Genomic DNA, 16,840 nt, shown 5'->3' on the forward strand with positions numbered 1-16,840 from the left:
AAGCAGAAGGGAGCAGAACAACAGGATTAATTAAGAGCATTTGCTGCTATGCTCTGCAGTTTTCTTACCCCTAAATGCAATGGAGAGCAGCAGAAACAGGCAACAGTGATTTATGTCTGAATTCTGAGCCCTTCAGCAAAACGTATCCTCTTGGGGCTGCATTTGTACAATAATGACAATAAAAATATCTGTCTTCCCCATTTTAGTGGGCTGTTGTAAAGAGAAAATTAGATTATATGTGGTAAAGCACGTCACACTGATAAGGTAATGTGACAGAATAATAATAACGATAACAATAATAATAATAATTATAGCGAACAGGTAGCACTTGCTATTTGCCAGGCACTGTTCTAAGCATTTATACTTACTCTTTCACTTGGGTCTTATGCTAACCTTATGGGAAGAATCTATTCTCATTTTATAGATGGGAAAAGAGAGCCACAGTGAGCCGAAGTCACTTGCTCAAGGCTAGCCAATAAGACTTGGTGCGAGGATTTGAACCCGTGCAGTCTGGCTCCAGAAGTTCATGCTTTTAATCACTAGGATTAAAAAAAAGGGGAAAAAAAAAGCATAGACTTTTAATGGAAAGAGAAGAGCAGCATTTGAATCCTGGCTTCATGGGCTGTGTTACTGTGGTCAGATCTCTTAAGCAGTCTGAACCTCAGTTTGCTCATCATAAAATAATACCTACTTTTAGATGTTTGGTGAGGACTAAATAAGAAGAAATGCGAAGTTCAGTGTTTAATCAATAGAAGACATGCAATGCATTATTATTATTATTATTATTATTATTATTATTTATTGAGGGTGAGATAGTATATTTGTCTGCTCAGGCTGCCCTAACAAAAACCACTGAGTGGGTGACTTAAACAAAAGAAATTTACTTTCTTACAGTTCTGAAAGCTGGAAGTCCAAGATGAAGGTACCAGTATGGAGGTTTTCTGAGACCCCTCTTGGCTTATAGGTGGTCTCCTTCCTGCCCTGTCCTCACATTGCCTTTTCTCCACACACCTGGGGAGAGAGGAGAGAGATCGCTGGTGTCTCTTCCTCTTCTTATAAGGATTAGGGTCCCACCCTTATGATCTTATTTAACCTTAATTATCTCCTCGTAAGGTCCTATCTCCAAACGCAGTCACACTGGAGGTTAGGGCTTCAACATATGAATTTGGGGGAGACACAGTTCAGTTCTTAACAAGTGGGTAGCTGGACAGGGAGAATTGGGAGGATAGAAATGTTTGGAATATTTTGACATACGTTTACATATTTATTTTATTATTTTATTTTAAAAAATTATTTATTTTTTTGAGAGAGTGAGCTAGAGAAAGAGCACAGGCTGGGAGGAGGGGCAGAGGGAGAGGGAGAAATAGGCTCCCTGCTCAGCCCTGGAATATTTTGACATTTAAAGTAGATTTCTTGGGGCACCTGGGTGGCTCAGTCGTTAAGCATCCGCCTTTGGCCCAGGGCGTGATCTGGGATCGAGCCCCGCAAGGGGCTCCGTGCTCCACTGGGAGCCTGCTTCTTCCTCTCCCACTCCCCCTGCTTGTGTTCCCTCTCTCGCTGGCTGTCTCTCTCTCTGTCAAATAAATAAATAAAATCTTAAAAAAAAAAAAAAAGTAGATTTCTTGGGTATCCGTTCTGGAGGGAGAAGCAGCTGTCAGGTATGTGTAGTAAATGAGTAGATATACAACATACTCATAACCGTATGCCATTTGTCTTCTTTTCAGAGCTACAGAAAATGTCTCCATACTATTGATTTTTGGTCTTTTAGGTGAGCCTGAATTTAAATACATTGGGAATATGCACGGTAATGAGGCTGTTGGACGGGAACTGCTCATTTTCCTGGCCCAATACTTGTGCAACGAATACCAAAAGGGGAACGAGACGATCGTTAACCTAATCCACAACACTCGGATCCACATCATGCCTTCCCTCAACCCGGACGGCTTTGAGAAGGCTGCATCTCAGGTGAGTGACAGCCAGCCCAGAGCAGGGCACGCTGTCTTCATTTTGTTTGTACATATGTGCGTATCTGGAAGTAATGCTGCACTCACATGGATCTTACAGACAGGGCAGGGGAGGACGCAAGTGATACGCTCTTCAACTTGCTGGTAAGAAAAACTTTCGGAAGGTGAGGGATGGTGGGTGAGAGTTTCTTCAGCAGAGATTGCTAATGAGAAATTTGGTTAAGTCAATACTTAATTAATGTTTTGTTCTGTTGTTAAATAAATCATATTGATTCACCCACGTTTGTGATGAGGTAAATTTCCTTTCTTCTAAAAAGCTGAAAGTATGACTACTGCCAAGTGTTGAAGAGTAAATGCCATGCCTGTCTCTGAATGAGGTGATGTCATAGCGCCCTCTACTGACAACAAAGAAGAAAAATTTTGGCCAGATGAGTGTTTCACTGGTGTTTAATTCTTGTCTCTGTACGATGAGTAAAGTAAAAAAACCAACCAAACAAAAAACCAAAAACTCCTACCCTCCTACCTCTAAAATGAAATTAATATATTTTAACTGTTAGAGAAGCTGGAAAGTAATGACATTTTAAGAGAAGATAAATGGTATGTGTTCCCTTTTTGTTTGCATAGGCATGGAGAACATTGGTTTTCTACAGTTTGAAGCGGTTTTCTTATTTTATGGGAGTATTAGTATGTTTACTTATAGTTAGGAAGTCGATTTGTACCTTGAAAATAAAAAATCCGGTGACCTGACAGTTTGACATTGTAAGAAACCCAGAGAATTTCTGTAAATAACATTGATAAAATTTCTAAAGTAGAAAAATTCTAATAACATAGAGAATTAAATTGTTTACTATTTTAAGGTGATATTGGGAACTTTAAGACAGAATGGATGAAAAATTGTCATTGTTATTTCTGTTATAGATTTTAATTTTTTTAGGAGTCTAAATAAGGTATCTGAGCTTATATAACTTCAAGAATATGGGAATTAGCTCTATATCATAGATTATGTATAATTTAATAGTAAGACAAGAAAATATGCATTATGGAATATAGCTGAATGTCTTGGAAATTCATTATATTTTCAGATTATACCGTTACTGAAATGAAGGGTTTAAAATTGAACAGAAATTTCTCAACTTACAAAGCTCTTGAACTTTGTTCTAGAGCTCATATTTTTTCATGAAGACTGTAAGAGGGAGGTATCTTACTAATATGTACATAATTCATGTTAAACTCATTTTAAACCTCCAATCTTCTTTAGTAATTTAATCTTTTGAATATTTAAAAAATAGATTCCTGAGATTTACAGAGCCAATGAATATTTCACTTAAACCCAAATATAGACTGGCATGCTTTGAAAGGCATCATCTATTACTAATATATATAGATTTTTTTTGTAGCTTGATGATAATTATCTTTTAAATGTAATTATTATTACAATTTAAGATATTATTCATTGAAAATATTTTTGAAATAACCATAACAAATACTTTAAACCCTGATACCTTCATGTGTTTGTCATAGGAGTGAGAATACAGTTTTGAGAGGATACTGTTGAAATAAATAATTAATCCTAATAAATTATTTTTAAAATTATTAATGACGACCTTAACTAGATAGTAACAATAATAATAAATAACTTATTATTTTTCTCCTTGGTTTTTTTAGCCCGGTGAGCTCAAGGACTGGTTTGTGGGTAGAAGCAATGCCCAGGGAATAGATCTGAACCGGAACTTTCCAGACCTGGATAGGATAGTTTATGTTAATGAGAAAGAAGGTGGTCCAAATAATCATCTGTTGAAAAATCTGAAGAAGATTGTGGATCAAAACACAAAGGTAGGGAACAGGTATAGTTTTCTTGGGTTCTGTCCTCTAGCCTAAGGAAGTATGTTCTAATATGTTCATAATGGAGGACATAGCAGTAATGTTAAAGCTTGTGCGGGATAGTTAGCTGGCGCTGAGAAAGTCACCGCTGGAGCCCCTGAAATTGGGCAGGGGATTCAGGGAAACAGGAAGAGGAGAGGGGATCGGAGGAAGGAACCCCGTTGTGAGTGTCTTTGAAAGTCTTCATGGCTCTTTCAGAGGCCCTGTATCAGCACATCACAGCATTTCACACTGTTGATCTTTTTCTTCTTTTCCAGAACCTTCTCTTTCTTTGCTTTGCACAACTCCACTTTCTCCTGCTCCTTCTACTACCTTTCCAGTTACTGCTCAGCTTCTTTCCCTGCTTCCCCTACCTTGGCTAAGTGCTGGCCTTCAAGATGCCATCTGCTACCCTTATCTCTTTCCCTACAGATCCATCTCTTCGGCTCCTGATCTCCCGTGGAATTCTTTCTCTATTTGACTTGCTCACTGAGTCCCTTCCTCTGGCGACATGCAGGGCCTCAAAACCAAACATTTTCCGTAAGAAAACAGTGTTTTCTCCTTTACCCTATCATCAAAGCCTTGATTTTTCCATCACTGTCACCACCAATAGCAATCAGTCGGCGGATCTCAAGGAGTTGAGGGCCCTAACACTTCTTCAGTCTCTCCTCTTCGGCAAACTCATTCCACTGCTTGGTTCAGGCCCCCATTGTCTCCTGCTCTGAGGAGTATAGCAGTCCTGTCGTCTTGTTTTGGGTTCAGCCTCTCCCAACTCTGTTCAGTCTTCTTGAATTCCTCCAGAGTGATCTTCATGCACAAATTATTGCTCCATTGCTTAAAAAACCTTGCCAGCTCTTCACCGTCCAGAGGATAAAGTAAAAACTCAGTATGTCAGAATTGTGTGATGGTTTAGTCTGGAGACTCTGGAGGCAGCCATCTTGGTTCATATCCTGGCTCCTTATTTGCTGCATGTGTTTTGGAAAGTTATTTAACCACTATGTGCTTTTGCTTCTTCAACTGCAATATGGAGATGATAATAGTATCCACCCCCTAAGGTGGTTATAAGGATTGAGTGAGTTAATATATATAAAGTGCTTGAAGTCAGGACCTACAACTATTATTACCGTTTCAGCAAAATTTCTCAGGACTCTGTTATGTACCTCAGAGTTAGTTGGGTGCATTGACATATCCACTAAACATGATGCTCCTTCAAACCAATATTGTTTAAACATTGTTTTCAATTACTTGGAAAGAGGTAGAGCCCATGGTGGAGGAAAGGTGGTGAAGAACTGCTGTTGGCAGCTCTCCATTCCTCTTCTATTTTTCCAGGCAATTCTGCTCTGGTTCATCAACTCCTTTTTGTATCTTTCCTAAGTGAGAACGTGGAAAGTACAATTTCTCCATTTTATTATAGTGCCAAGAATGTTCAAGTTTCCCTTGGCCCCTGGCAGCTGCTGGCTGACCCACTCCTTAATCTGGCTCTGATATTCCATAGACACCAGTCCACCAACTCCTTTGTGCTCCCTAAGCAAACCATTTCCTAATAATTTTATGTCTTTTTTTTAAAAAGATTTTATTTATTTATCTGACAGAGAACAGAGAGAGAGACAGCCAGCGAGAGAGGGAACACAAGCAGGGGGAGTGGGAGAGGAAGAAGCAGGCTCCCAGCAGAGGAGCCTGATGTGGGGCTCGATCCCAGAATGTCGGGATCATGCCCTAAGCCGAAGGCAGACACTTAATGACTGAGCCACCCAGGCGCCCCTAATTTTATATCTTTATATGTATTGCTCCAACTGTCTAGAATCCTCTTCCCTTTCCTTCCATGTCACCTCCTCTGTGAAGCCTTCTGCTCTTCCAGACAGATCCGGTTAAGCTTCCCTTCCATTCCTTAAAAATACTTCCAGCATGATGCTTATAGCTATATAGAACCTTGTATTTGTTATATTAAAATTATTTATATAGCTGTTTTTCTTTTTAATTCTAGATTTCAATCTTTTGGTTGCAAGAATTATGGCTTATATTTGAGTCTGACACATAGTAGGCTGAAAACCTGTCAGGAGCGAATGCAATCCAGCCTGGCAAGCAAATCACAGTATCTGAAAATCCACAGCTGGAGTTCTGGACAAGCGTTCATCATGCGGTTGGGCACGAGATAGAGGATCCAGGAGCTAGGGAGGGTCCTGGATTATTGGTGTAAAGTTCCTAAAACTTTCCTGCCTATATTTAGGATTCATTCCAGAAATTTAGGCTAAGCCTACAAGCGGAAACTTGTTTCCAAAAAGGGCTGCCATGGGCTGAGGATTCTAGTAGAACCTGATAAGTGAGTGACTTAAACATTCCTGCTTCTGAGTCACCGATACACTTGCAGTTTCTCAGCCCCCGGTCTGTCTTTCTTGGATGAAGGGAGAGCTGGGAAGACAGAGGTCTTTCTCTATTTCTTTCTTTTCTTTTCTTTTCTTTTCTTTTCTTTTCTTTTCTTTTCTTTTCTTTTCTCTTTTCTTTTCTTTTCTTTCCTTCTTTCCTTCTTTCTTTCCTTTCCACCAGAGGTAAAAAGAGGGCAGTCCTGTGTGATAAGCTGTGAGGGCTAAGGCAGAAATGAAAAACCACTGCTGAACCTCAGTGCTGATATCAGCTGGCCGATTCTCCCCGTTGCTTACATTAAGCTGCCTGCGCTGTCTTCATTAAATCTGAGAAATGGGCCAAGTAGTGCCTGTCACCTTGCATGGTAGAATCTACGTAATAAACTCATGTCCGTGGGATATCTGATAGGCAGCCTTTGAGAAACGCCATATACTTTCCGTCGGCATGACCTTCATCTTCCCCAACAGAACCTGGGTAATATTTGCATAATTGCTGTGTTAAGTGTTTTCTTATTTCTAGTGTAAGCAATACTTATTTAAAAGACATATGCTCATGGCACTTAAAAAAATAGAGCTTTTTAAAAGATTTATTTATTTATTTTACGGAGAGAGAGTGCAAGAGTGAGCAAATGGGAGGAGGGGCAGAGGCAGAGGGAGAGAGAGAATCTCAAGCAGACTCCCCGCTGAGCACGTAGCCTGCCTAGGGGATCCCAGGACCCAGAGATCATGACCTGAGCCAAAATAAAAAATCAGCTGCTTTAAGCGACTGAGCCACCCAGGGGCCCCGAAAAATTAGAGCCTTTATTAAAAAAATCTCAATGCCAGTACTTTTTCTGGGTAAAGGTAAATTAAAGAGAAATACATAAAAACTAAAATTTAGTCTCTTTTCTAGAACAGAAACAAGGTTTTTTTACATTAGACTAAATCTTCAGCAAACCTACCTAATAATCCTGGGATGATATTATTCATGGCTGGTCCATCTTCTCTTTTTTCCATCTTTGTGATTAAGACTGAGACCGTGTTTAGACGCTGCTGGTAGGAAACATGTAGTAGGCATTTCGTGAATGTTATGACACATCTTGCCTTTTCTTACTCCCCCTTCTCAGTTTCTATATCTCTCAAAGTAGCTTCTATGTTTGTTTTATTTTTATTGAGGTATAATTGACATATAACATACTATTATTTCAGATGTACAGCATAATGATTTGGTATTTATATACATTGTGAAATGATCACCACCGTAAGCCTAGTTACCATCAGTCACCATACATAGTTGTAATTTTGTTCTTGTGATTGAAGATTTAAGGTCTACTCTCTTAGTAACTTCAAATATAGAATATAGTATTATTAACCATGTTGTACATCACATCCCCATGACTTCTTTTATAACTGGACGTTTATACCTTTTGATCACCTTTACCCATTTCCCTCCTTATCCCCCTCGACACTGCCTCTGGCCACCACCAATCTGTCCTTATAGTGGTTTTTAAATTTCAAGCTTTGTAGGAATTAGGGATTAAAAATGCAGACTTTTATGAATGCTGATTCAGGAAGTCCGGGGTATGTATGCTGTGGAAATGGGCGATGGAAAGGAATCTGCATTTTTACCACGTGTTCAGATGCTTTCCTTGTTTTTCTGAACCTCTGAATAAAAGCTCTCTTGTGCTTTCCTGGAGTTCTTCCTGCTGTCTTTTCTCATCTGTTCTTGAGGAATTTGGGCTGGTTACCTCCACTGTTATCTGCGCTCAGTACATGAGCCCGGGCCTCAATTGCTTGAAAGCAGAGTGCATTAAAATAAATCAAACAATTTTATTAAATTTATACTTATCTCTAATGGCTAGAGTTATGAAGAAAAGGAAATAAATATAGCTTTAATATATTTTAAGAGCTAAAGCCACGTAATTATAGAACATAACATTTAAGCTATATTTGCAGTCTTTAAATGGAAATTTTAAAGATGGGTCATAATTGGTTTTAGGTTCTCTTGGGGTTCAATCTTAGAGATGTTCCAGAGGATTCTCTATGGATTACTTAAATACGTAATTACAATACCCAGGGGATCTCAGCATTTAATCAGCCTAAAAAATTCTATTAGTAGCCATAGACAAACTGAATTTAGTTTGTCAAATTGTGGAATTTACTCGCTTGCTTTTGAACATATTGGTAACGTGTATATTAGCAACAGTGTATGTATAAGAATTAGCAATAAGCTAAACCTAATGACCGAATATGACTTCGTGTATTCAGGACTGTATGTTTTATTTGTTCCAAAAAAGTTTCTTAAAAAATGTTCTATTACAAAATTAATATATTATTATGAACAGAAAGATAAAGTAAATATAAATGAGGAGAAAAATACCCCATTACTCTATGGTCTTAAATGACCACCATTCACATCTTGGTATGTAACCTTTAGAATTATTTTTTATACACATATCAATCTATAAATATATGGAAGCATACCATGCACACTGTTTTGAATCCTTTCAGGTGAGTAAGAAATCCAAAAGTACAGTCTGCCACTGTATAGCCTTGCCTCCTGAGCTCCCACTCAAACCAATCCTTTGCCCCAAACAGTGCTTGCTTGCTTCCCCCACGCGTACTCTTTTTTCTTTTTCTTCCTTCCTTCCTTCCTTCCTTCCTTCCTTCCTTCCTTCCTTTCTTTTCTTTCTCTTTCTTCCTTTCTTCTTCTCTTTCTTTCTTTCTTTCTTTCTTTCTTTCTTTCTTTCTTTTCTTTCTCTTCTTCTTCTTTCTCTTTCTTTTCTTTCTTTCTTTCTTTCTTTCTTTCTTTCTTTCTTTCTTTCTTTCTCTCTCTCTCTCTCTCTCTCTCTCTCTCTCTCTCTCTCTCTCTCTCTCTCTCTTTCTTTCTTTCTTTCTTTCTTTCTTTTCCTCCTATCCAAAGCCTACCTTTGGAGTTCTACCTCCTTCCTAAAGTCTTCCATGATTCTCCAAACCACAGAGATTTCTAGCTTTTCTGAACTCATCAAAATACTTGTCAGTACCAATCACTGGGTTTGAGTAAATAGGAGTAATGAAGGGCATGTATAAGGAAAGGGATTGGAAAGAAATTCAGCACTACAAGGAAAACTTTAAACAGAATATAAAAGAATGTGTTAAACTTACATCATATTATTGCCATTTTTTGAGTAGTTGAGCCTAATAAACCTTAAATTCATTGCAAAGAAAAGCATATGCATTTTTTTGGATTAAAGATTGTTTTTGATTAAATGTTCTGTATTAGTTATTTTAAGGTTGATTTAAATCAAAACTTAAATGATTTAATTTAAATTAATTTGAATTCTAGAAAGAAATTTAAGTATGCATAAGAATTTAGTATATAGTAAGGGAGTTTTTCAGATCATTGTGGAAAGAAAGGATAATTCAATAAATGAAATTGAGATGAACAATTTCCACAAATATCTCCACAAATATCAGCACAGATCAACATAAAATCTATATATAAAAAGTATGAACCTACAAAAAAAATCTTCGGTAAATATATAATTTTTGGAGGGGGATAGAACTTTCTAAATCCCTTATATAGAAAAATTGGCACATGGTGGCCACTAAATAGTTATTGAATGAATGAATAAAATACAAAAGCAAAGGAAGAGACCATAAAGAAAAGATCAGTAGATTTGACAACATAAATATCTTAATATTTTGTATTTTATTATTATTATTAAATTTGAAAAAAACTGTCATTTGAAAGACAAATGACAAACTCAGAAAATACCTATAATATAAAGGGTTAGTGTTTTTACTAAATAACTCTTGCAAATTAGTAAGAGATCAACATTTCAATAGAAAAATCAGTTAAACCATGTATAAATATGTCACTGAAGAATAAACATAAATGGTTACTAAACATATAAAAATGGTTCTAGTTTTATTAGTTCACGAAAGAGTGCACATTTACACAAATTCTAATTTGTCATGTATCAAAGTGACAGATTTAAAAAAACACCACATATCCCATGTTGGTAAGAGTGATGAGAAATAGCAGGCTTAATATAATATTGCTGTATTTTATAGAGAGGCAGTTTGGAATACATTTTATAAAATTAAAAACTGAACTTAGCTTTTGGTTAGGTCATTCCATTTCTAGGAAAATTTCCCTAAGGGAAGTACAGATCTGCAAAAAGAGTAGCTACAATGGTGTTCATAGAATTTTTTTCTATAGTAAACAGTTCAATACCCAACACTTAGAGATCCTATCCCCCAGCTCTATTGAAGTATAACTGACAAATAAAAATTGTATGGATGTAAGGTGTACGACACGATGATTTGATAACCGTATACATTATGAAATGACTATGACAATCAAGCAATTTAACATATCCCCCACCTTAGTTTTCTTTTGTGGTGGTGAGAATGTTTATGATCCACTCTTTTAGCAATTTTCAAGTATATGATACAGTATTATTAAGTCACCATGCTGTGCATTAGCTCCCAGAATTTATTCACTTATAACCAAAAGTTTGTACCCTCAGACCAAGCCCTTCTCCCCAACTCCTTCCCACCAACTGGAGATTAGTTAGTGCTGGTGTTCGTGCTCTGGAGCTTGAGTCCGGGCTCGGCTACTCACAACTGACTGGACTCATGCTATTGCCTAACTTCTCTGTGTCTCAGTTTACTCATCTGTAGAATGGGAGTACATGTAGTCCCTATCTCACAGGGTGGATGTGAGACTTCAATGTGTTCTGCAGAAAGTGTTCAATAAGTATTAGCTATCATTTTGTTCATGTTTAAGAATGATATATCCATATATTGGATACTATTCAGCCATTAACTTAGAAGGCTATTCAACCACATGCAAAAGTATTTGTTACCTGTTGTCAAACAAAAAAGGTCACATACAAAATTATACATAAATTATCACATTTAAAAAATTACATAAGTGCATTGGAAAAAACTGAGAAAGAGACATGTAAATGATAGCAGTTTGTATCTTTAGATGGCAAAATTATGGGTCATGTTAATCTTCTTTCTTTGGGTTTGTCTCCTTTACATTTTCTACAATAAACATTTTTTATAGGGAGAATGAGATAAACCAATCAAATAAATAATAAAAACAATACCCTATGCTAAATCACACTTTTTCATGATTATAATTTGCCTACATGAAAAATAGGATAGTTTTGATACATTAAAGTATCAAACTGTATATCAATACTGACAAAAACATGGGCTTTATAGTTTTACAGACTGGATTTGAGTTCTGAGCTGTGTGAACTTGGACACGTTATTAATACACTTAACCCTTAGATTCTTCCCGTGAAAGGGGTATGAGTATCTTTGCCTATCCAATGGGGATGTTGTGAAGCTCGTTCATGAATTAAACAGGGATACAGAGATACAAGATCTTGCAGCCATCAAGCCCTACTGGTGCTGTTAGATTTTCTGTCCTGGAGATCACATCTCCAGGAATTTTTTCTTTTTTCTTTCTTTTTTTAATCAATGAGGTGCTTGGGAGTTTGAGAGTCTTCTTAGTTACTATTAAAAACTCATCATAGTAATCACTCATCTGGCTCCAGGTTAATTCTTTGGTATAAATTTCTTTCCTCTTTTGTTTTGCTACCAGGATAGGAGGGGCTGTGAGTCATTAAATTAAGGCAACTTGAATTTCTGAAAATTCTGTCTTTGTTTAAGATGGTTTTCCCAAAGTAAACTGCTATTTTACAGTGAGTTTTGAAAGAGACCCAGTTTAATATTTTTTTTTATAGGGACAATGTTAGAGGTAGCTGGAGGGAATTGGAAAAATAGTAAGCAATAAAGGAAAATAATAAATAATAATAATCAGTAATAAAACAAATAAAATCTATAATACATTTCTAGAGTTTAACCACTGTAGAGAAAGAACCTTGTTCTTCAGTCCAACTATTTTCTTTTCTCTTTGTCTTACTCTTAGCTATTATTAACAAAGATCAGATGGAAGTGTCCCAGAATTTGTAAGTGATTTGCATGATGGTTTTCGAGTTTCAGAGAGAAAAAAGCTAAAAAAACAAAAATGAGAAAACACAAAGAAAAAAAGCTGGCAGCTCACAAAAGTAAAACTTTTAAGGAAATTCAAACACTATTGAAATATGTTTTATTATAAGTGAGAAAAATAGAGTTGGAAATGCTGCGCTTACTGGAATCTTTTTTATTTTTATGACAACAGCCACAAAGCGCATGAAAGATGACCTACGACCAGCTTTCGATTATTGTTGTTGTTTTTCCTTTTCTATGTCTTTCCTGTCAAGCGATTTCACCAATGATAACCAAATTTATAATCCTTCTAATCTCTAATCTTTAATATAGCTTGCTCCCGAGACCAAGGCAGTCATCCATTGGATCATGGATATTCCTTTCGTGCTCTCTGCCAATCTCCACGGAGGAGACCTTGTGGCCAATTACCCATATGACGAGACGCGGAGTGGTAGGTGTTCCTCCTGCTTCTCTAATGGTTCACTGTTCACAGTCGCTTTGTGAGGGTTTATAGGATGATTTCTATAATATTCTTTTAAGGAACTGGCCGTTAGGTGATTTTGCCTGTAGAAGGACGTATGTTTATTTCATGTGGCATTGGTATAAATATTTGGCAGAAAAGGACTGCAACTTTTTAATAAGTTTAGATGTGAAACGTGATCTTGACAGAATGCAAGAGAGAGGGAGAAAACAGACCTGATGAACTTGGGTCACTCTCGAACTGTGGTGGAATCGAGAGATACTGGAAATGACACATGTTTGTGTACAGATGAAAATGGAAGCAGTCTCTTTGGAGCTCGTTCAGGGCGGGTATGGATCTCTCTGTGTTTTACCATACACTCACGCTTTTGCGTTTGGAACTGTTTCTAGTGGTGTCAGGGAGGGGAAGTGGTGCTTTGACTTTCTCGAGCCAGTTTTAGTTAAATTTTAGGCACAGCAAGCTTTAGCCAGATAGCTATTTTCAACTTACTTTTTATTGCTCCAAGAAATTTCCTGCTTTGGATGGGTTCTCAGGGGCCTTTGAAGAATTCATTCTTTGCAAGCACACGATGATAATTTTAGATATTGGAAACTTTGAGCCTGGAAGAAAGTCTTTGGTGAAATATCATTAAAATTTAGAGATTTTGTAGTTTGTCGAGAGCTGTGAAATTTTAAAGCCTGGCATTTTGTATCATATATGAAGAAGACTACCGCTTATCAAAATATATATTATTTATTTCCATATTACACATAGGAATTTTTTTAAACTTTAAAGTCAAATACTAAAAAATATGTGTGAGAATGGTTCATGGTGGCTATGAGGTTACATTTTTTAAACTAAAAATTTTAACAATGGACGTTTTCTTACTGTTTTCTCAAATCTAGTTTACTACAAGCTTATCACCTTTTCTCATGAGCTTTCAGTCCTTAAGTAGAAAGTTCGTTCTACCCAATTTCTACATTGTGCTGTGGAACGGAGTGGTATATAACTTCAACACTAAGTGTAATTGTTGAGCCCTTAGACCTTCACTCCTTTCCCATTGTGATGTTGCTAAAAAAAACACATCAGCAAGAGACAACATTGAATCCCTCTTCGGAAAACACGCAGCGCTCTTTGGTCTATATTAATTTCTTTAATCTCGTGGGTTTATTTTGTAGGTAGTGCTCATGAATATAGCTCCTGCCCAGATGATGCCATTTTCCAAAGCTTAGCTCGGGCGTACTCCTCTTTTAACCCACCCATGTCTGACCCCAATCGGCCTCCGTGTCGCAAGAATGATGACGACAGCAGCTTCATAGATGGAACAACCAATGGTGCTGCTTGGTACAGTGTACCCGGCGGTGAGTTTCCGTTTCGCTTTGTGCTTAAGTGATCGTGAATTATTTATAATTGCCGTTTAGATGTAGAGAGCTTTCGGTCCTCCTCGAACATTAAGAAATTGACGGAACCTAGAGTTCATCTATTAAAATTAGTTTTCTGCGTGAATGGTTGCTAGGTATAGTTTTGTTTTTGTTATTTTTAAAAATTAAGATGCTAACTGAAGACATAAGAAATAAAGACGTCCATGGGGAAAATATAAATCGAATATTGGGAAATACCCTACTTTTCAAATTCTGGCTTTAGGCAATAAGATAGCTTCCTTATTATGTTAGTTAAGCTTTTACTGTAGGCAGATGTGTGCTTTGGAGGGCAGTGTATCTTGGTCCACATACCTTTTATTTTTCTTTTAAACGATGGGATAATGGAGACTATTCGATGTGGAACATTAGTTTATATTTACTACTGTAACAAGCGCTGTTAGATCATAAAGCTCTTCACCTTTTATGGGGTCTGAAAAGGGAGAAGGCAGCACAGCCGCCGGAGGAAGCATCTTCTAGGCGACCAGGGCAGCAATCCTGGCTGCCTTTGCCCGATGTAGACTTTATAGAACTCTTATTTTCATGGCTAGCCAGACCACCAACAGTTGTGTAACACTCTCTACCCAGGACGAAGAATGAAATGTAAAGATACTGATATGTTTTTTTTTTCCTGCCTCTTTGCCCAAGTACGATTCTCTGTGACCCACCTGGAAATGCAAGAGAATTAGGGCAGTTGCAGCACTAGCTAATTATAGGATTTGGGTTTGCTTAATATGCTTCTTTTATTGAATTATGCCCTGAGAACAGTATTCTTCCTGATTTTTTTCTTTCTGATATATGTTTGTTCGGTTTTAATTTATATTTTGCGTCAGGTCAGATCAGATTCAGCACTTTTTTCCCCCTATAGCCTGAAAAATCAAGTCAGATTTAGGATTTAGACTATGTTGAATACGTCAAACAGGAAGTAATTTTATAATTCAATTTTTATAAAAACTTTAATGATTCCTTTGGAATCATTAAATTAGGTCTATGGACAAATAGTGTATTGTCTACAGAATACCAAGAAATGTATATCTGTAAAATAATGACAATAATATTAATAATAATAATAATATTAATCTTAGTGATTATGAACCACAATAATCAAAGACAGCTTAGACTTTCTTTCGCTTTCTAGATAGTGAATGAAGTCAGTGTCTTAGGTCCATGTTTTCTAGAAGCAGAGCCTGAGACAGGGATTTGGATGCTCGTATTTTATTGAGGAAGTGCTCTTTAGGAAAAACCCTGTATGGAAGTTAGGGAAGCAGGGTAGGAAGGGCGATAGAGCTGAGCAAGGATGTGGTCATAGGGATAGTGTAGCTTTGGCCTAAACCATTGGGAGGAAGGCCTTAAGTGTAAATCACAGACAGGGTTATCCTGCCCTGAGGCAAGGGGACCAGCTTTTGGTGACTTCGTATCAGTCAGTTTTTGGTTGGGGATTGCCCGGGACGGTTTTGGAATGGGAGATAGAAGGGTGTAACCTCCCAAGCCAGGTGGTTTCTATCAGCAGCTCTCCCGGAAAATAGGGGCAGCTCTGAGCTCTTCATAGCCAAGGCTCAAGCAGCAATTTGGTGATGGGCCCCCTGGCTCAGTAAAAGCAATCTTGTGGGTACCGACAGCATTCACTACTAGCTTGAATCAGGTTCAAAGTAAAATTGTTCTGGATACAGAATCTTCTCTCTTGGTGCAGTTTGAAGTGTTCTTAATATGCTTCATATGTAGTAGATATTCAGTGGTTGTTAAATTAGTATGTAGTATATTATTAAGACTCCCAAGCCCTCAGGAATCTACTGTGCTATTGGTTGGACTTACAGAACAAAATAGTATGTCAGACCATCTTATATGACCGTCCAAGCTCTTCCCTGATAGAGAGGTAGGTTTAGAGGGATGCACATTTCTTTAGCTGGCCAGTAAGAGTTGGGGGTTTGACCCTATTGTCTTTTTTAAAAAAATTATTATAATTTAAAAATTTTATTTTCCCCCCAGCTTTACGGACATATAATTACGTATAACATCATGTAAGTCTAAGATGTATGATGTGATTTATTTTGTGTATGTATTGCATGAATGATTACCTAATAAGTTTAGTTAACACATCCATCACTTGACATAGTTACCATTTCTCTTTTTTTTTGTGGTGAGAACATTTAGGATCTACTCTCTCAGCAGCTTTCAAGTATATTATGCAGTATTGTAAACTATAGTCACCATGCTGTACATTAGTTTCCCAGAACTTACTTACCTTATAACTGGCAGTATGTACTCTTTGACCAACATCTCCTTATTTCCCTGTCCCCTTCTCGGCAACCACTACTCTACTCTCTGTTTCTACAAGTTTGGCTTTTTAAAATTTCTTATATAAGTGAGATCATTCAGCATTTGTCTTTCTTTGTCTGACTTATTTCACTTAGCATAAGGCCTTCAGCGTCCATCCTTATTGTTGCAAATGGCAGGATTTCCTTAATTTTTATGGCTGAATAATATTCCATTATTTATATATGCCATATTTTCTTTATCCATCCATCTGTCCACGGACACTTAGATTGTTTCCATGTCTTGGCTACTGTGAATAATGCTGCAGTGAACATGGGAGTGCAGATATCTCTTCTAGATAATGATTTCATTTGCTTTGGATATAGACCCAGAATTAGAATTGCTAGATCATATAGTGGTTCTATTTTTAATTCTTTCGGGAACCTCTGAACCTACCATTTTCCATAGTGAATGTACCAATTTACATTCTCACCAACAGTGCACAAAAGTTCTCTTTTCTTTGCATTTTTGCCAACACTTATCATCTCTTATGTT

The 16,840-nt window shown here is 37.1% G+C and overlaps 1 protein-coding gene across 2 annotated transcripts in view; it reads left to right on the plus strand.

Annotated features, from left to right (window-relative positions):
* Nucleotides 1–16,840, plus strand: part of CPE (carboxypeptidase E) — a 113,128-nt gene that overhangs the window by 77,556 nt on the left and 18,732 nt on the right. Inside the window, exons 2-5 of one of the 2 annotated variants that reach the window (XM_026499601.4) lie at nucleotides 1,769–1,965; nucleotides 3,630–3,797; nucleotides 12,488–12,605; nucleotides 13,793–13,975. In XM_026499601.4, coding sequence (XP_026355386.1) covers nucleotides 1,769–1,965; nucleotides 3,630–3,797; nucleotides 12,488–12,605; nucleotides 13,793–13,975 — 666 coding nt within the window. Of the gene's footprint in view, nucleotides 1–1,724; nucleotides 1,966–3,629; nucleotides 3,798–12,487; nucleotides 12,606–13,792; nucleotides 13,976–16,840 lie in introns of both variants that reach the window. The other variant, XM_044384415.3, reaches the window with a different exon arrangement.

Source organism: Ursus arctos, unplaced genomic scaffold, assembly GCF_023065955.2.
Source record: "Ursus arctos isolate Adak ecotype North America unplaced genomic scaffold, UrsArc2.0 scaffold_11, whole genome shotgun sequence".
Taxonomy (NCBI): Eukaryota; Metazoa; Chordata; class Mammalia; order Carnivora; family Ursidae; genus Ursus; species Ursus arctos.